The 21,247-nt window shown below is 38.9% G+C and overlaps 3 protein-coding genes across 3 annotated transcripts; 2 read left to right on the top strand and 1 right to left on the bottom strand.

Moving 5' to 3' along the window:
• Positions 1-198: 198 nt before the first annotated feature.
• Positions 199-7,129, bottom strand: LOC141813343 (putative zinc metalloprotease EGY1, chloroplastic). Its single transcript, XM_074701297.1, has 10 exons — positions 6,642-7,129; positions 4,422-4,886; positions 4,200-4,340; positions 3,570-3,671; positions 2,827-3,038; positions 1,709-1,759; positions 1,551-1,620; positions 721-789; positions 532-582; positions 199-443 (listed from the first exon to the last, which is right to left on the bottom strand). Exons 1-10 carry the CDS (start codon positions 6,948-6,950, stop codon positions 285-287), a joined length of 1,629 nt encoding a protein of 542 aa, XP_074557398.1. The 5' UTR covers positions 6,951-7,129; the 3' UTR covers positions 199-284.
• Positions 7,130-10,126: 2,997 nt separating this feature from the next.
• LOC141813336 (uncharacterized) lies at positions 10,127-14,265 on the top strand. Its single transcript, XM_074701285.1, has 10 exons — positions 10,127-10,346; positions 10,409-10,613; positions 10,861-10,951; positions 11,070-11,215; positions 11,872-12,115; positions 12,207-12,311; positions 12,474-12,656; positions 12,743-12,944; positions 13,252-13,732; positions 13,837-14,265. Exons 1-10 carry the CDS (start codon positions 10,127-10,129, stop codon positions 13,979-13,981), a joined length of 2,022 nt encoding a protein of 673 aa, XP_074557386.1. The 3' UTR covers positions 13,982-14,265.
• Positions 14,266-16,750: 2,485 nt separating this feature from the next.
• LOC141824554 (D-lactate dehydrogenase [cytochrome], mitochondrial-like) lies at positions 16,751-21,044 on the top strand. The gene is made up of 6 exons (XM_074711865.1): positions 16,751-16,974; positions 17,065-17,158; positions 17,234-17,334; positions 18,760-18,808; positions 19,013-19,105; positions 20,835-21,044. Exons 1-6 carry the CDS (start codon positions 16,751-16,753, stop codon positions 21,042-21,044), a joined length of 771 nt encoding a protein of 256 aa, XP_074567966.1.
• The last annotated feature ends 203 nt before the right edge of the window (positions 21,045-21,247 follow it).

The following is a 21,247-nucleotide window of genomic DNA, read 5'->3' on the forward strand; positions in this document are numbered from 1 at the left end:
TACCTTAAAATTTCCATTCTATTAACTCATCGGAACCATGAACATGAGTCTGATGCAGAGGTGTGGGGTGGGCTTTTGATGGCGTTAAAAGTCTAATTTAGATAAAAACATTGTACACCTCCTATAAATATTAAAATTACATAATTGCTGGCGATAATGTTATCGGAGAAAAAAAAATATCATTAAACAGCATACACGTCGACAAACAGCTTATTAGTGTGCAAGAGACAAAATTGGACTCAGAGAAATTACCGGTTCTCTAAGACGTTTTCTTCTTTTTCCCCTCAAAATGAAGTTACAAGTCCTATACCGAGCTCCTCTGCTAGCTCGTCCCACAACGGAAGGAGAGTTAGTACCACCATGAAGGTGGCTATTATCACAGCAGCTCTTCGCCATGTTCCCACTTCAGACACATCATTCAAGCAAGGCTTCTCCGGGGTCCTCTGGATTCATTCCATATTCTTTTAGGGAAAATTAGGAACATAAAAAAAACCACAACAAAAAAGAGTTCAAGTACGATGATTTTCTAACCTGGCAAATTAGAACGTACAGGCCCCAAGGAAGCGAGAGGTCTCCACCGAGCTTAAAAAGTAGAAAAGAAATTATGCTCAAATTAATTACATATTAGATTTTAAATTTTCAATCTTAAGCACAAATGGGATGTTTGTGTGGCTGGTTTCATATCCTTCTACAACAGTCAAGAAGAAGATGATTACATACCACTCCCAGACCAAGCAAGGAATATGTGGCCAAGCCAAAGCCAAGCAGTGCATTTTTACCAAAAGCACCCTGCACGAAGTTTAATCGAGTTAATAATGAAAAAACTAATAAGTAGAGTTCATATAGTCCATCGAAATTCTAGAAGACGACGCTGCAAATGATGCCGTACTAGTCGTGCAAATCTTCAAGCAAACAAGGACCAAAATGTCCTACCCATAAAATGGAAAAGCATACACAAAAAGGTTTTGAATAAGCTCAAGTTGAAAAGCATCATTTATATTCACTTGGTAAAAAAAGCCATGTAGCAATCAGATCTCTGATCGGACATAAGAAGAGATGATGGCATCACTCGTCTTACAGATCCCTAATATGCTATCAATTGTTTAAAATTTCTCACATGTAAAAGATAATGAATAATTTTCCTCTAATTAATTCTCACTATAAAAGAATTCTCAGCTTAGAAAAATATTTGTCCACGCAACAGCTTGAAAGAAAACGAAAAAGATAATATTGCAAGTAGACTGTATATATAGACAGTTAGGTCTATTTCCTTAAATGGATGCGTCTAATCAAAGATGAATTTGAAATCAAAGGTAGGTCGACAAATGGATCACCTTTCTCTTAGTTCCTATATAGAATGAAGAAAGATGATGAATATTTAAAAAAGGGACTTTGAAATCTGTCCATAATTCATTGGCTCAAAACTCAGCAAAAGAATATTAATTAACATGCATTGAATATATAAAACTTATCACAGGGCTTTCTCGGGTGTGTAGATGGTTTCATATTTCAAGTCAATGTGCTGCTCAGCCTAAAGATGAAATCGGTACCTGTACTGCCCTTCCTCCATCAAGGCACCCCACAGGAAGCATATTAAATGCTGAGGTGGTCAAACCACACCTGCAGTTAAATAAATAAAACCAGAAATTAGCAATTTAGAATGCACATTATATGCACGATGAAATGGAAATGAGAGATGGTGCTTTACCAGCCAGCAATTACAAGGGGGTGGACTGACACATTTGCAGCATGCATAGCGCTGCAAACTTATACAAGCTATGCATTAGTAAACATAATCATAGCATGAGAAGAAAATATTAGAGATAAGTACCATTTCAATTTGTGTAAAAAAGCTTGTATGGTGGTGGCACTGCAATAACACACTATAAAGGAGGGGGGGGGGGGGGGGGGGGGGGGGGGGGGGGGGGGGGGGGGGGGGGGGGGGGGGGGGGGGGGGGGGGGGGGGGGGGGGGGGGGGGGGGGGGGGGGGGGGGGGGGGGGGGGGGGGGGGGGGGGGGGGGGGGGGGGGGGGGGGGGGGGGGGGGGGGGGGGGGGGGGGGGGGGGGGGGGGGGGGGGGGGGGGGGGGGGGGGGGGGGGGGGGGGGGGGGGGGGGGGGGGGGGGGGGGGGGGGGGGGGGGGGGGGGGGGGGGGGGGGGGGGGGGGGGGGGGGGGGGGGGGGGGGGGGGGGGGGGGAAATCAAATGGTTGTTACAATCTCAGTATTGCGAAGATTCTCTCATACCTCAGAAATGAAACACTCCAGTATCACTTCAATAACCTACAGTTTTTGGATTTTTTTAAAGTACCTCAAATCACGTTACAGCTACACTGGACAACTATTTTGAAGTTATGGATAACTACAGACACAGTTGCAAGTCAACCATTTTTGAACTTGACGATGCAAGTGGCGAAATTAGACAGCCAACTATATAGACAAACATCACTTCATGATCACATATAGGAACCTCCTAAAATCTCTTTTGTACATAAGTAGTCTTAACCTGTTCGAGCCTAGAGACACCTTTAATTCAGTACTGACATGACCATACAGATGTGCAAAAGAAACTAAAAACTACCAACAAAGTTTTGAACAGTTAATAACATTGATCAGCTGGAGCAGCAAACAGCAGAAAAGGCAGCGAGCAATTTGAGGTTACCAATTAAAAATTTCTGTAAAAGCATATGCATTATACGCGGCAAACACTAGGGGTGCTATATATTTAAGAAATATAGCCAATGCTGCATATATATTTTTTGACCAAATAAACAATTTAATAATAGCTTTATATTTCAATGTTTCATCATAATATAAATGGAATAGCATACGTATAGCCAAGTGTAGCTCTGCTGATGAGTCCAAGAAGCAGTGAGCCCTGAAATAGCATGCTAGGGACCTGTACCAGATCTCCTGCTGCAGCTGGATTTGAGGATAACAGCAAGCCAACAAAAAACATTGAAAAGGAAAGTGCAGCACCAGCCAATGGACCAGCCATTGAGACATCGACCTTGGTCTTTCGATCAGGAAGAATAGATTTGAACTGCAGGAGTTCATACCAAAACATGAGCAATAGAGGAAATGTATGGCAACAAAGGAAATACTGACTCAAGGTTTAGTCTAAACATACTACCGAATGAATGAAGAAAAGTAGAAATTCTTGGCATGTTAATATATGAAATCCTATGCGATTGCTTTTGACAAACAATACAATGACGAGGTGTTGCATCCATGCAAGGCAATTCATGGTTAGCTAAGAACTTGAAACAGCTTTTGCAAAAATACAATTCAGTGTGTGTCAGTAATTGGCTAAAAAGTAATGGGCTATGCCGCCGCTAGTTTCAGTAATGAATAACAACACATGATTATCATCTGGAGTATCTGATGCTCTTAATGACAACTGTGGTCATGTAAGAATCACCTAGACAATTAATAATTTTTTTTTCAAAAAAGTACAAATAAGCAAACTGATATATAGTCAGGCAACAAATTGACAAAGATAGTAGTACCAAATTTAACAATAAGGTTCATAACTTTATTGAAATTCCTGATGGAAGTTGATGTGAATGCCAACCTGAGTTATAGCACCAAAATTTCCAAGGCTAATGTTTGGGATGAAGAAAGGGATACTCAATTTCACTTTCTTTGGGAATGCTGCTAAAAAGTGTCCAACCTCCTGCAAAGATAACATAAGCACATCTCATTATCCTATATAAAAGATATTGCAGATTTAGCTTCTATAACAATTAGAAGACGTACAAAATATGAAATGCAATTCTAAAAGACAGCATGAGAAGCTAGTCTTCCCTTTAAGCTTTCCATGAATGCTGGTTCCAAAGAACACCATGCAGTTTTTGCAGTCATCATTTTCTAACTCTACAATGAAGAAAAGGTTTATCACGATCTAAATTTCAACTAGAAGAAGCATTTTGTATTAAAGTATTCAGAAACAATGGAGATTTTCTTTTTGAAAAGAGTGCTGAAGAAGGGTGAAACTGAAATGATATCAACAGCATTAATTACATTGCAAATATAAGTGCGTACAATATCTACAACTATTGGTTATGATACTCAAGGAATTTCAGGAGATGCCGACAGACAATTATCAATAGTGGCAAATGATTTTCTTAAAAGAAAAGATAACAGTAAAACAGGAAGAAATATAATAAATTAGAATTTATTGTATACACTGAATTGGACTTACATGAAACAGCTGAACACCAAGGACGCCATAAGCTAGTGGTAAAGCAGATTCCACAAAAGGGAATAGTTTCTGCATATCAGGTGGTTCTGTAGCATTTGGATCTGTAAAGTACTTGACTACCTCTGGTGGAAGAGTATTTATCTGGTATTTATAAATATTAATGCTTCAGCACCATCTAAATATATTCACAACTATGACTAGAAATGTCAAGAATAAATGTACCTGAGATGCAATTCCCAGCTCCACACAGGAGCCTATGGTTAACACAAAGAGAAGGAGAGCAATAACATATTGCCATAATGTTGTGGGTCCAGGTTCAGAAACTTCTTTCCTCAGCAAACCAAAACTTACACGTGGCCCACCACGTGGGTCTGGTCCTTCGGAGTCAGGTTCCTCTACCATAAATAGATTATACTTGCCTCCAGTAACTTCTTGGAGCTGCCTCTGAAGTTTGGCAAAGACATCTTCCCTTTTACCCCGCAAATTCCCCAGAAAGAGGATACCTTCCCCAAGATCGCCAAAAGGTTCCTCTCTGGTCACCCAAAAAGTTGAGTATCCAAAAAGTTTTTCCTTAATGAGCTTTACATCAGATGGATCCACCTTCTCAGGTCCAAGGAGTTCCAACAGCTTGTAAGAATCAACTTGAAAGCTACTATAAACTGGTCCTTCTGAGGATATCCCAGGTGTCTACAAGGAAAAAAAAACAATACTAGGGCAATAAATATAGACAAAATCCAAGAAAAAAAATAATGCTATCATATATGACAACTCGGGTAGAAGACAGATATCTGAAATCAAATACCTATTTGAGAATTCTTGTGTATGTTATCTCAAGAATTACAAAGAACAAAATAAAACAGGAACTATAGTTCCAAAAACAAAGAATTTTTACCTTCTAGCCATTTCTTGGTTACTATCTAAGAACAGTGAGCCCCAATTATCAGAAAGAATACAGACATGGCACAGAAGATTTCTGCATGTTTCTATTATATTTATTCCTCAAGTTATTTTTTTTAACTAGAAAAGAGAATAAATTAACATGATGCCATAGAACGACATCCACTTTCAGGTGATTAAATTGAAGTTCAAGTGAAGCTTGTGGCCACAGCAAACTAAAATGAAACTTGGACATCAACGAATTAGGTCCTCTGCTGGTTCACTATTACATGCAAACTTAGACAGAAGGCTAATTGATCCTTGATGAGAACAATCACTCAGTATACTAGCGTCCAAACCCATTCATCCTGACCTGTAACTCAGGCATCTCAAGGTTCCTACTACCCTGCTAGCAAAAGGTTTGACTATGGCTATGCAATGTCTTGGCATCAAATCTCATAACCACCACTCTCTTTTTGAAATAAGAAGTTGCTATTTGATCTTGGATGATTGAGCCAGTCATCCACACAGTCCCACCATGTCTCCTCCAAATAAAACGAATTGAATTTGAATCAGGATCAGCTAACTTTACTAGGAAGACTATATCTATGTCAAGAAGAACTTATAGTCAAGGTAAACCAGTAACCAGACTTGGTAAACACCCCTTTGAAAAGCTTAAGGTATTTCATGTATGCAAATCTTTTAATTTTTTATTATTCAGGATTGTCCTTCATTTCCCTTGTTAACTCTGATCCCATGTGAGAACTTTGCCCAGAATTATAATCCAAGTATCTTTTATTTAAAAAAAGAAAGAAAGCAAGAAAACAACAGAATGTGCCCCTGATGCACCACCTCCCCAACTAAATTTATGTATCTGTATTCACTAACCACCTAATCATGACACTTATGCCACACAAATTTTTGAATGGCAGAGATGGTGAATATTATCAAAATAATCCCACCATTCAAAATCTTGTGGCCACCTAGATCCAACCTCTCGTAAATATTGAAGATTATAGTCACTCACATTTGCATAAGGATAATATTTTGAGATCAGAAAATTTATAGTCACTAACACACACACACACACACACACACACGACTATGATTCACTCATTTGATCTCACATCTCCACCTAAAAGTGGTATAACAATGTGCAATTGGAGGAGACGGAAGAACGTTTTATACACATTGCGTCTCTTGGGAAAGAAGTAATGTTAAAAATATGTGAGGGTGAGACTCATACTTATTAAAATAAAACTTGAAACTGAAGAATACAAAAAATACAAAAAATAACTTAAGCTTTTGGGATAAGTAGTCATTCAATCAAATTGAAGCACAAACACGATTGTTTCTTCAGGTTCTTTGCAAAATGCCAAATGGATCAAATTGAAGGTGGAAAACGATAGTTGAAATTTAGATGGATGACATGACTTACGCAATGAAGAAATTTCAAATGCTCCGAGTAGACCATTGGGGGAAAAAATGAAACATAGTATATCCATTTGGGGGAATAAAGCAGAAAGAAACTTAACTGGAATAAAAATGTTGTGAAAAAAGATGTACCCTAGAGGTCTTGTTTGGCTCCGAGTTCAGGTCTTCATCCACAGCAATCGACTCCACTTCTTCAGTTGACTGATTACCCGACCTTTTCTCCTCCCCTCTGCCATCGCTCCCATTGACGGAGAAGCACCTTATGCCATCAAACCGCCTCCCACTTTTCCACTCTCCCACCCTCCTCTTGCACAAGAAACACACCTTTCCGGAACGACTCCGCTCCGGAACCGAATTTCTCCCCTTGAAGCCGCCTCCCAAGGGAAAAGAGCGAAATCGAAGGTTCGGGTTGAGGAAACAAGAGCTTGGAAACGTGCCCATGGGACCAAATTCGAACAAATGGATTAGCACGACGCAAGAACGAGGGCGTCGGAGGCGGAGGACGGATTCGAGATTAGGGTTTCTGACCTCCTACCAATTCCGGCGGGTGCAGAGCACGAAGGAGGAGGAGGAGGAGTGAATTGGCGGGGGGTGGGTAGGGAGAGAGGAGAGAGGAGAGAGGAGAGAGGAGAGAGAGAGAGAGAGAGAGAGAGAGAGAGGCAGATAAGGGTGGGACTGGGAGCCGGAAGGGGGGATGTTGGTTGTCCGCTTCTACACTGTGGATTCCCACCACCGTTGGATTTTGTGGCCTTAATGTTAGATCGCGCAGCATCGCCGTTGATTTTTTTTTATACAATGTCTTCCATTGGTTCACTAATTTCGAGAATTATCACGTGTGTCACGTGCCAAATTCTAGACATCGCCCAAACTAAAGTTCGTCCATGATCATATTCGAAACTTCATAAGATTTTGTCCATGGTCATGTTGTGTATCGGAATTCTTTGGCCAAGGTTTCATGCATGCACCTTTGAATCATAGACCAAAGGCAGTATCTTGTCTCCCCCTTGGTCAACTTGTGCTTCAAATAAAATCCAAGACCAAGCAACACCAGGCTGGCCGCCGCCACATTCACCAACAATTTCTTTCTCTCCAGTCAGTCCCACCACCATGCCACCCGCGGCCTGCTCAGTAGCCTCACTCCGACCATCTCTGGGCTTCGAGCTTTCTGACGGCGCCGGCAGAGCCATTTTCTTTTGACTACTTGCGTTTTCTGCCTTGTCGGGCTGTTCCTTCCCCACTGCCGCCCCTGTGGCTGTGGCTGTGGATAAACAAAATCACCTTTTGCTTTCTAGGAAGAGAAGGCTAAAAACAAGTAATTGGATCTTCTTCTTTTTACCTTCTTTACTTTAACTCTCTCCTTCCTCTCATGTTCTTTTTCTCTTAATGGTCTGATCAATGAAGTTATGTTTTTCCAAAACCAAGACAAACTGCTATCTCTTTTATCTTTTAATCGATTTTCTGAATCTAAGTGATTAGAATGATAATCAATGTTAAATGTCTAAGTTATATATTACTTTTTAAAAAATTATATAGGCTAAATTGCCTATCTTGCTACTAGAATTAAGGAACCTTCCACTCACTTTCCTTTACCTTGGTGAAGAAGATACTGAGCTCTGATTTTGATGCATATATGAAATGAATGATTGGCCATAATTGATGTCTGTGCGAAAATTTACAGTGAACCTTTTCATCCCTGTGGAGCTACGAAGACCGACTAATTTTATCAAGAACAAAAATTTAATGAGCGGTCAAAGTTCAAAAAGATGAAGTGCTTGAAATGAAGGTGCACGGTTGACTAAAGCATAATGTTCTAGCAGATTATTTATCCCCAATTTATCATCATCCTTGAAAGATGGAAAAGAATGATGAAATATTCTATCTTGTCATTTCTCTTTCCCTTTCTCTTTTTCTTTCTCTTTCTAGATCATATATATACTTATTATAACAGAGAAACAAAACCAAAAGGTTTTCATATATCCTCTTGTACGTAGTTGATCTTGTAGAACTCATGCTTAAACACATGCATGCATTAACGAGATGGGTATCCATGATCAGTAAGGTGTTGATAAGATTAAATTTTCAAGATTTTGGTCGGTGAATCTATTCCTTTTTCACTTTGCTTTATGAATCTCCCAATCCACCTCGTGCTTTTTTCTACAATTAATTAAAACCCATATTCTTACTACAGACTGTTGTCTAGCTGAATATATATACTCCTCGAGTGCCTGTAAAAGCTAAGCAGATGACAGTGGAAGAGAATTGAGTCTGAATTTAATTGATTTTGGCCATGTCCTTTTTTTTTATCTTCCCCAGAGAACTGCAGTCATTTGACTCCTCTGTCGTCTCCATACGCATGCTTTTCTACTCACTATATATAATTTAATTACTTAGCTTCTTCTTCGACCTTGGCCGAGATTTCTGAGCTTCCACTGCTTATATTAAGCGCGGAGAGCGAGAGGTGGAAGCAGGTGTTTGGAATGAAGCTTGATTCAAGATCTTTTCGAGAAAGGAAAATCAAAGAAGATCTCGGACCAGGCTTCATTCCTCACGCCTTGCTTCTGGAATTTATATCAATCTGCAAGTCTGCAACTGGTATGGAAGAAATCACTCGCTTTAGTTTAAGGGTAAAAAACAAATAAGTTTAAGGCCACGGAGTCTATTCGTAAAATTAATGAACTTCAAGGGTTGAAACGAAAGGTTACCCGGCCCATCTCGCTCTCTCTCGACCCACGAGTCCACGATTGGAGGGCTAATTTGAAAATTGTTGTAGGTGGAAACTTTTATACTTTTCTTTCTTTGTCGATTCTCCTATAAAATCCCATTTCTTTCCCAATCTCACATTCTCTGCGTAGTGCGGTGAGCGGAGAGTGGAACAGTGGGTCGAACTATCTAGTCTCTCTGTCCTCTCCCGAGGTGCGAATTCCTCTTTATCATTTTCTTTTTGTTTCTTAGTTTTAATGGTACATTTTGGTCCGTTTCTTGGTTCTTCTTTCGTCTTTCTTGGATCTCAGTCAGCAATGCTGTTGCTTTCTTCCTTAGTTCACGATATCTAGCAAATGCGACTTTATGTTCTTGATGTTGAAGACATTCTTGTTCCCGACACATGCTCACGAGCAGTTTCTGGCAGGTTTCCCCAGATTTTTGTTTAAAATTTTTTTTCATAGCTCATTTGCTATTTCGGTTCAAGAACTCAAAGGGAAAAAGGAAAAGAAAAAGACGGAACCTTCGCTAACTTTATTTTTCACCCCTTTATGATTTTGAAAGAAGTCTCGTAGTCTCCTAAAATTTTTATTTAGGCGTTTCCTTTTCTTTCTAAGAATTACAGGATGTGGATATGGAAATTGCTGGGCTGACATCTTACCACCTTAGCTACCTTTTGTGGAAATAATGGAATGTCAACTTGGAATTTTTAATCTTACTAATTAACTTTGATCTCTTCTTGTTGCCTCTTCTCTTCTTACTTCTTATGACTGATATCTGATATCTTCTTTAGCTTCTAGTGCAATCTTTCATCCACATGGCAGAAACTCTTCTTCTCTTCCTTCAATCTTGTAGCAGTGAGTGTACCATTTATGAACTAGATTTCAGGGAAAACGGAAGATTGGCGCTTTCAGAAGATGAAAACATGTCAAATTATGTGTGTGCATGTGCTTCTTTTGATGTGCTGTGCGTCGCATGGAAAAGCAGACTACATGAAGTACAAGGATCCTAAACAGCCAATTAATGTTCGAATCAAGGACTTGATGCGTCAAATGACTCTTGCCGAAAAGATTGGTCAGATGACACAGATCGAGCGCGAGGTTGCATCTGCACAAGTCATGAAAGACTTCTTCATAGGTAAGACAATTGCCTTAGACAATCATATGGTTTGGATGCAAAAGACTGTTTATGTGCACCAGGTAGCGTGTTGAGTGGTGGGGGGAGTGCCCCTCGTCCTCAAGCCACTGCTGTGGACTGGGTGAATATGGTGAATGACTTTCAGAAGGGCTCTCTGTCGACTAGGCTGGGGATTCCAATGATATATGGGATTGATGCTGTTCATGGACATAATAATGTTTATAATGCAACAATATTCCCTCACAATATTGGTCTTGGAGCTACTAGGCAAGTTCAAACTCATTCTGCAGCTCAGTCAAATGAATCTTTCCTGTGTTGAATTTCTAGCTCTTCTTTACATATACTAATTTTTGAGTTGTCTCTATTTTTTCTGGTTGATCAGTAAAAATTAAAGTCAAAATAGTAATCTCTAGAACTCTCTATGAGCCATGAGTGCAAATCAGGAATTCTTTTATAGAATCTTTAACATCTATTTTTTCTATTGTCATGGTGTCAACCTGATTTATTTAACCAGAGATGCTGCACTTGTGAAGAAGATTGGGGCTGCAACTGCCCTTGAAGTCAGGGCAACAGGGATTCCGTATACTTTTGCTCCTTGTATAGCAGTAAGTGAATGCATCAAGTTTTCTTTGTAAGTTTTGTCACTTGTAATTTATACAACGACAGCATTTCTGAGTTATAAACAAAACCACATACTAGATCATTTTCTTTGATTTTGTTCAGGTTTGTAGAGATCCAAGATGGGGACGATGCTATGAAAGCTATAGTGAAGACCACAACATTGTGCAGCAAATGACAGAAATAATTCCTGGCTTACAGGGAGATTTACCTGTTAACTACAGCAAGGGTGCTCCATATGTTTCAGAAAAGTAAGGGCTCTCTTCCTACACTCCACAATTCTCTCAATCAAATGCGTAATATTTACAGTGGCTTCTGGCATTTCTGTCATCTCTTCAGCTGTACCTTATTCACCGGAAGCTTGAATCTTACTATGTGAAATAGTTTCAGGACCGCATGTTAATATCTCTGCCTTTGTTGTTTTACTTGACTGCTTATGTAATATATAAGCTTGTATTTCATAGTGATACATGCACATAAGTGTACACCGTAGGTAATATAGGTTCCGTCAACCTTGAAATCAGTTGAGGCACAAACACATTCAGCATCTGTCTGAAATTGTGTAGCTAACCGAATGGCTAAAAGGGACCATGCAAGCCACCTGTGAATTTAAATTCCAACTGATATCCTCTGCTTTTAAATGACTTATAATGCATATATTTAATTATTTATTTTCAAGGCAAGCCAACACAATTAATAAATCCTAGTAAACTTGGATGACAAGCAAACAAACCAAATTTAAATGAAAAAGTCTCTTTCATCGTATGCTTCACACCATGCTTTGATTGTTACTGATATCTTAAGTGATATACATGTGTGGTTTACTAGCTATCTCGCAAAGCATATACAAAAGGTTTCAATCTACTTTGATGGTTAGAGTCTATCTTGACAATTGTTGATTGATCAGGGAGAAAGTTGTTGCCTGCGCAAAGCATTTTGTTGGTGATGGTGGAACCCATAATGGCATTAATGAGAACAATACTATAATCAACAGTGATGGACTATTTAGCATTCATATGCCTGCCTATTATAATGCAGTCAACAAAGGTATCTCAACAATTATGGTATCATATTCGAGTTGGAATGGAGTCAAAATGCATGCAAATCAAGACCTGGTCACTGGCTATCTAAAAAACACACTTCGCTTCAGGGTGAATTCCTATTATGCTTGTGATTCCAAATTTTGAAAATGCGCATCATGTTTTTATCAATATCAGTAACCTTGACCAAAATCCTTTTCAGGGTTTTGTTATCTCAGATTGGGAAGGTATTGATAGAATCACCAGTCCACCAGGTGCAAATTACACTTACTCTGTGCAAGCTGGAATCTCTGCCGGCATTGATATGGTTGGTATCTATATTTTATATTAAGTAATTCTTGATCTGCATTTGAACATTAGCAATTGCTGAACGCTGATAAGGAAATTTGTGTTTATGATTCTGAGCATTTTTTACTAACCATATAGCATTACCCTTCGATATCATAATCGTCCTCTATCTTCCTGACAGGTGATGGTTCCATACAACTATACAGATTATATTGATGCGTTGACCTCCCTGGTTAACATGAATGTCATCCCCATGACTAGAATTGATGATGCCGTAAGAAGGATTCTCAGGGTTAAATTCACCATGGGTCTTTTTGAGAACCCCTTAGCTGATCTTAGTTTAGTTGATCAGCTAGGAAAGAAGGTTTCTTTTTATAAAATCTCTCATTGTCTCATGACTCTTTCTTTTTTCCCAAAGTTCCACTCACATAGGTTAACATTTAACATCAGGAGCACAGGGACTTGGCAAGGGAAGCTGTTAGGAAGTCTCTTGTTCTACTAAAAAATGGAAAATCTGCAAGCGATTCCTTGTTACCTCTGCCTAAAAAGGCTACAAAGATCCTTGTTTCTGGAAGTCACGCAGACAACTTGGGTTATCAGTGTGGTGGATGGACAATTGAATGGCAAGGAGACAGTGGAAACATCACCATCGGTTTGTATTCTCACCCTTTTATTCATCAATTTTAGCTTGCTTATGTGTTAGATCAGGCTCTCAGAATTGTGAATCCTAACTCCAAGGAATCTACTAAAATAAAATTTCCAGATTTAAATATTATCAGTAACATCGTACCAACATGATATGTGATAGTAGTTTTTTGCTTGTCTTGGTCCACCGTTTCTTTATACACAGAATGCACACACATTGCATTTGGCTGGTCTTGCATCAATGGATCAAACACTTTTATTCTGAATTCAAATATCCTCTATTTAGTGGTCATTCCACTCTTCCCTCATTGCAGGAACAACAATTTTTGATGCCATCAAATCCACAGTTGACCCTTCAACTGAAGTTGTCTATTCTGAGAACCCAGAGGACAATTTTGTCAAAGATAATGATTTTTCTTATGCCATTGTTGTTGTTGGGGAACCACCCTATACTGAAACTGCCGGAGACAACCTCAACCTCACACTCCCAGACCCCGGCCCTAGAACCATTCAAACTGTCTGTGGTGCCATGAAATGTGTAGTTGTCATTATCTCCGGTAGGCCACTTGTGATTGAACCCTATCTTCCCTCAATGGATGCACTCGTCGCAGCTTGGCTTCCTGGAACTGAAGGCCAAGGTGTTGCAGATGTTCTCTTTGGAGATTATGGTTTCACAGGGAAACTTTCACGTACCTGGTTCAAGTCTGAGAACCAACTCCCCATGAATTTTGGTGATGTGCACTATGATCCATTATTTCCATTGGGTTTTGGTTTAACAACCAAAGCTACAACGAGGTAGATTCAACTCCAATATGTCTAGTGCTGGTTCCTACGACTATCGGTTGGTCAGCTTTCCGTTATTAATCTGCTAATTTGATTTGTTTGGTCTTTGTTTGTAGACTGTCATCATCCTCTTCTATGGTTTCTACTACTGTATCTTCTGCTGCTGATGCTGATATTGCAAGAAACCAGGCTTGGGTGGTCGTCACTGTATTTCTTAGTTTACTATTGCCATTGATATCTACTAATTTATTGTTGCTCTGATTATTCTTAGAGGTTATTAGCATCTGTCGCAGCTTGAGCGACCAGGACCTTAACTCCTTGCCTTGTGCCAATTCATTTTGGATTGCAATTGATGAGATGATTTCTTCTGATTTCATCTATTATCCTTTGCAAAGCTGAATTCAGCAAAGCAAATTGTACTGAGTGGAGAATGCTTGAACTTCAGACTTCTTATCGGCTATTGTAGTTGACTCTGAATGTTTCAGATTTTGATAAACAATGACTTTGTCACTTGGACATGTAAAACATGAGCACAGTTGCAGCTTCTATACTATTTACTCACCTTTAGCAAAAACATATCCATTCTAGTATAAGAAGATACAAAAGGTGTGGTACATGCACATTTAAATTGGCAATTTAGTTAATCGACTTTTATGTTTGTGATTATTATCCTCTACGGAAAAATTACTTGAACTTAGGAGTAAATTATCATGACAAGAGGCCATCCTTTTAATGCTCATCTAAAGGCCATGCTACATTACATTTACTTTTCCTCGAATTTTTCCGCCTGTTGGATGGCCTCTACTACTGCTGTTAATTTCTAGTTATCATATTTTCTTGCCTGCAGTTCTTCCATCTAGGCTGCAATCTTCTCTAGAATTTTTTTTTAAAAAACTTTTACATATCCATGTTCTTCTCGTTGCCTACTTTACTTTCCCCCTTATTTTTCTTGTCTTTTCCCTTTTTTATACTTGCTTTTCATCTTCATTTGCACCTTCTTTGCTAGCATGTCTCTCTATTCTTTTGTTTGCCTCCTGAATCATCACCAACTTTCATTCTCTTTGCTAGCATCTGTCTCTCTAGTCTTGTGTTTGCCTCCTGAATCATCACAGACTTCTAATTTTCTCTCCTTTTCCTTTCTGTGTTTTTTTATCCCCAGCATTTTCTTCCTTATATGCCTTCAATTCATCCCTGTTTTCCTTCTTTTATTTTCCTTCAAATAATCATGGTGGTCATCTATACTTTTATACTTTTCCTTCATTTCATCATCTTTATTGTTTTTTCCCCTTCTTTCCCCCCTTCCATTCATCATCCTTGTCCTTGGTTTGTCTCTCCATTCATCATCTTCATAATTGTTTTTTCTCTTTCTTTTCTTTGATTTCATTGTGTTCATCCTTATTTTTCTTCCTCTCTTCCTTTTTCTATCACCTCACAATCTTCCTCAGCTTCATTCTTGCTTTTCTTCCATTTTTCCCTTCAAATATTCATCTTATCCATTTTTTCTTTTTATCCTTATCCTTCAATTCATCTTCATCCTTGATGTTCATTTTGTCTTCGATTCATCCTCTTCATCCTTGCTTTTCTTTTCTTTTGGTTCTTCACCTTTGCTTTTCTTCTTTTCCTTCAACACATCTTTCTTTTTCTTTTCTTTGGAATCATCCTCTCCACCTTCTCCTCCTTTGACATCATCCTTGTTATTATCATCTTTCTTGTCCTTTTCCTTCTTTTCCTTTGAGTCATCATCTCCATCCTCCAATCTTTCAGATCTTTGTGTTTTTTCCTTTTCGTGCTCACTTTTTTTTTCTTTCTCAGCTTTCTTCAACTTCTCATCCTTCTCTCCAATACATTCCACCTTCACTTCCCTTTGAATCCCCATTCATCTCATGCTTATCCACTTTCTCCTTGTGCCCTCCTCATTCTTATCCCCATGCTTGATCTTTTCTCCTTTTCCACAAATTTTTGTGCCTATTTCAATCTCCAACTCTTTCTTCTCCTGCTTTTAGGCTCTTGCATCAGTCTGTTTTGCTTTGATCTTCACATGAAAGTCCTCGTTTACTTCAGCTACATTTACATTGCCTGCAGAGTCACACTAGTCCTCCATTTTACCAGAAATGTACAACGTGAACTGAAACCTGAGAGTAATGAAATTGAATTTAATCTCCTAGAAATTTCATCACCAGAGCATAAGATTCCAGTGCAATTGACACATTAAACTGTGAAATTAGGATTTATGAATTAAAACTGGTACACATAAATAAACCTCATACAAGTGATCGTATTTATAGAACAGATAAGGATCCTCGGTTGAAAGCTCCAACAAACCAGCAAGATTTCCATTTCCAGCTAAATTATTTAGACTAGCGTTGATGAATAGTTTATGAATCAAAATCTGAATGAACTGCAATAACCAGAAAACCAGATACTCCTTTGACCCCTTTGACGTAAAGTTTAAATGAGGAAAAGAAATCACCGATCAAACCCAATGGAAAGCAGTAATTACTAATCGGAATTCTGTGGACCTAAAATTCATATGAGAACAAGAAATCACTGATCCGAAAACCTCATCCTACCCGAAAGATCGAGATGCAATGTTAAACAAAAGAATCTTGCTCACTCTTCATCTGATAAAATTTTGCAAACAGTAGATTGCAAAATTACGGGGGGAAACACGGAGAAGAGAGCTTTTCGCTGAAAATAAACAAATCGTACCACGATGGAGAAGGCCCGAAAAAGCGAGATCTGTCGCTCTGATTCGGAGCGAGCGATTAAACTCCATCTTATGTTGCCATTAATTTGTAACAATGGATGGTAAAGATCGCTTCATCTCTTCGACTCTGACGCGGCATCCGCTGTATACGGCAACCGCTCAGTGCACTGAGACAGGAAGTGACTAGATTGGATCCAGGCCCGTTTGGATGGTAAAAACCATGGTCTATTTGAACTTATTTGGGCCCGGCCCATTAAAGACTCCAACCTCACCAGTTCTACTTCGCTAGTCGCTTCCAAGCTCGCTCTCTATCTGCTTCGACAATGCGGTTCCTCTCTTCCTTCTTTCCTCGCGTCGCCTCCAAACCTCACCTCCGAAGATGCTTTCGTCATTACATCACCCCTTTGGGAACTGACGCCTCCGGCGATCGCCTCCTTGCATGGCCCCGCGCGCTCGTCCCCCTCGCCGTCGCCGCTGGAGCCGCTCTTACGTTCGATCTCCGACCCGTCGCTGCGCCTTCTCTTTGCGATCCCGGCGTCGATATCCGGTACCCCTTGGATTTATCCTTTTCGTTACCTCTTACTCCCCATCTCGATTGCTGATTGGTTCGACTGATCGTTGGTACTTTTGTGGGTAGCGTTGGAGGGAAAGATAGCACTGAATTTGTAGTTAAGGGGGTTCACAGGGAGGTGCCGAAAGAGTTCGTCGCGGAGCTCAAGGATATCCTGCAAGTAATGTCTGTGATTATACACCTCATGTCGGGAACTATTTAGTTCTAGGAGGTTATGAATTTACTTTGTGCACAGGATAATCTGACACTGGACTATGAAGAGCGGTATTTTCATGGGAAGCCGCAGAACAGCTTCCACCGATCTGTGAATGTACCTGACGTTGTCGTCTTCCCTAGGTACGATTACGAATCGTGTTATTTGCATTCTTAAGGTTTGTGGTGCACCATTATCTGTTTGAAAAACGTTGTGCTCCTGTGATTAGAGACTAGCAAAAGAGATCTTTTTGTGTCTACTATTGTGCATATGGAATTACTTCTATTTTCTTTTAGTTCAGTGGAAACAGAAGTTCCACTATAAAGGATAATTATATTGACGATTCTTTTGGTGTATAACTAAATGTGTCAATTGGACTATTGGTAAAATGTCTTTTCACGCAGTTCAAGTGATGGTATAGATATTATGTTTACATATGATACCATCTGAGTTTGACAGACTTGATAATGTTTGTTCTGTATGTTCCAGTTTCATTCTCCATTTTTGGCATACAGTTGCAAGAGTTAGTGTTGCATTAATGTTGGAAAAAGTTAATCTCTGGTAGAAGCCGCTCTCGAACCTCTATTTGGTTAGGAGTATGAGCCTTAGATGCCTGCATTTGGTGATTTCCACAATAAACAAATATTATGTGGGACATTTCCAATTGGTCATCATTGCTGGTTATATACATTAAATGCAAGATATGCTGTGATCCCATTGAAGCCCACTCCTAATTTCAAAAACAACAGTAGCAAGTTCTATTTCTAGTTAACCAACGACATGGATATTGTCTTGCCATTGAGTTCTAGATATGGCTTGTCATTGTAATATGCATGCCATTTGGCTCTTTTATAGTTATGTCAAGTGGAGTTGTCTTTGGTCTCCTCCGATCTTTTACACCTTCAACTATAGTTGAATTGATTTGCCTAATTATACAGTAAATGGGTAGTTTTTTTTATATGCCTATACTATCCTAACTCATTCTCCTAACATTTTTGTTCTTTTTCCCTGCACATCATAATTGCTCATATAAACGCACTGCTTAAATATCTTCTAATCCAGATGTTCATTTGAATGCTTGGAGGACTATCTGACTCAAAGAATACCTTCATCCACTAATATAACATACACGTCAAACTAAATTGTTGTTATGTTATAGAAACACAGCTGGGACAAAACTGCATCACACTTCTCAGTATGACAAGAATTCTTGGAGTTTGATCAGATGACTATCAAACTGAGTCTGACAAGGGAGTTATATTGAAACAGTTCAATATTTTCTTACATCTAAGAAGGAGCTTGGCATCATAAATGTCAACAACTATAAGTAGCAAAACTAAGTCATTAGACAAACTGACAGTTATTTATTTGTCTTTTCCAACATGGCCAATGATAGGAAGATATCTGAGTTTTCTTTTAGGTTCAGTCTTAGTCTTGAAATGCCATAAATATAAAATAATAGTGGTGGTGGTTCAAACTTCAAAGATCTTATTTTCTGTGTGCTTCATGCTGTCTAAGCCCATATTAAAGATTTCTGTCTCTCCATTTCAAGAGTTTTCTTGATGCAGATCACAGGGTGATGTACAGAAAGTTGTTGCAGCATGTAATATGTACAAGGTATTCTGTTCCTCAACATGGTGATGTTTAGCTGTGTTCCTTTTCATAAATACTATCATATTAAACTTTTGATGTATGTTTCATGTGATATCCAAATATGTAAAGTTGATTAAGATTTCCACCTTGGGCAATCCATCATAAACTGTATGCTTGCTAGTTATGATGATCTATTTATTATTATTGTTGTTATTTTTTATGATGCAGGTTCCTATTGTACCCTATGGTGGAGCTACATCAATTGAGGGCCATACATTAGCCCCTCATGGAGGTGTATGCATTGACATGTCACTGATGAAAGTAATTATATTTTATTTTTTTGCTAGTGTCCACTATCCAATATTTGAAATTTTTAAGAAGTGCATAACCCTTGTTTTACTTTCTTGCTTGGAATATGACTGGAATTTAACTAGTGATATACTTGAAACTCCCAATTGTTATGATATGTCTTACCAAAAGTTGATATTAGAAACATCTGCGGTGGGTTGGTCTTTAGTTGAACAATTGAAATTTCTCTCAGATTGACTGAAGGATAGATTTCCTAGTTTCTAAAATTCTGTTATATTTTCTGAAATTGCATTATTTTAATACTCTCTTGTTATTTCTCTTCTGCAACAGTAGTTTTAGCTTGTTAATATCTTCCCTTGGTCATGAATTACTAATGTGTTTATCAAATATTCCTATGTAGTTGATTTTTTTTTTTTTTGCATTATTTTATCTTCTCTCTTGTTTCCCCTTGTTTTTTTGCTATCCTTGTAAGCTAAGTTGGGCTTAAGCTGTCTCTCGATGGTGTGCAATCTCTGGATGGTGTGCTGCATTGCACACAAGCTCTAGCTTCTGGACTTGCTTAGCTAAAGCCAATATGCCTCTCCTAGTTGGATACACTGATGGGCTCTTGTTTGTACCTGCTACACAGAAACTATGCCTGTTCAGAAGCAATTGAAGGGTCTGCACATAGACTTACTAACATAGGAAGATGAATAAATGACACAATTAAATCAAGCCGTTCCCATTTCTTTTATGAACAGGTACCTGCAAATATCACATGCAACTATAAATGCCATCATCTGATCTCACAAAGCTGAGATATTATGAGTAGCATGCATCTAATCAAAACAAGTGGAACTAAAGTTTGAAATCTTGCTCCGAGATGGTTTTTGAGTCCCTTGATGGGAATAAATTTTAGGTATCAAGGAGGGCAGGTACGCCATGTTGAGGCTTGTGTTAGGTGGAAGTTGAGAACCCTCACATACGCAAGTGGAAGCTCCGAACCTTCGTGTTACATTGCTGAAATTTGGTGAAGCTGCAGAACCCTCACACAGTTTTGTCTGATGTCACGGAACCCTTGCATAATTCTCGTTGGCATTGTGGAACCCTCATTTGATCCTCATTGATGTCGTGAAATCCTTACGTGATCCTCTCTAACTTGTAAAACTCTCATGCAATGCATGCTAATGTCTCAAAATGTTCGGGCGACCTCACCAACATCACAGAAATCCTTGCACAACTTTTGCTCATTGTCGTCACTGTCTTGCAATCTCAAGCTTCTTCTATGTGCCGATTGATGGGCAGAATTCTAAATTTTGCTTGTGTCCATATTCAAGTCCTCGAATGGAACTGTGTACTGTTGGTCTTAATAGGCCTTAACATTTTAAAAGTTCACTTTTCAATATATAGATTTCGGCTTAATCTCATCCCCATTTGCTTTCTTGTCCTTGTTTCTCTTCCTCAACTAGTAGTTAAGCTTAAAGTTGATATTCATTGAGCACAAGATGACCATCCCTTCTCGATGCCCTCTAGCAGGGTTAGAGTCTATTCCAATTCCCTTGTGGTGGACAGGCAATTCACATGGATTTCTGTTCTTTAGAAAGAGGAAGAGGAAGACTATTAGCATTATTTTTTCTATTCAGTTATATTGTTTGTTAATTGGTTCTTTGACTGATGAATTTCATTGTTCCATTAACTTTTCTACTTTACTTTTTTTAGTTGCATTTAACTTACTGCAGTTATTTTATCTTGTGGATAACAGAAAATTAAATATCTAAATGTTGAGGACTTGGATATTGTTGTTGAACCTGGCATTGGATGGATGGAGTTGAATGAGTATTTGAAGCCATATGGTTTATTTTTCCCACTTGACCCAGGTCATTTCTTCATTTCATCTTTATATCATCATTTTTGTGACTCTGAATCATGTTTTGTAAGCAATGTTCTGCAAGTATCATGCAAGTGGATGTAGAACTATGTCTCTATGTATCTGAATTCTGAAGGAAACCTTCTTGAAAAAAAAACATTTGGTTTCTATGGTTTCTTAACTGTGACTGTAATCACATTTTGTGGGATTCACAATCATTCAACTCAAATGGGAATCTTCTCCGCTGTTTGGTGGTTTCCATTTTCATTCTCTATGATAATGCTGAATGTTGAATACAATGTACACAA

Source organism: Curcuma longa, chromosome 1, assembly GCF_044706935.1.
Source record: "Curcuma longa cultivar G26 ecotype Majalengka, Jawa Barat chromosome 1, ITB_CL_G26_1.1, whole genome shotgun sequence".
Lineage (NCBI taxonomy): Eukaryota > Viridiplantae > Streptophyta > Magnoliopsida > Zingiberales > Zingiberaceae > Curcuma > Curcuma longa.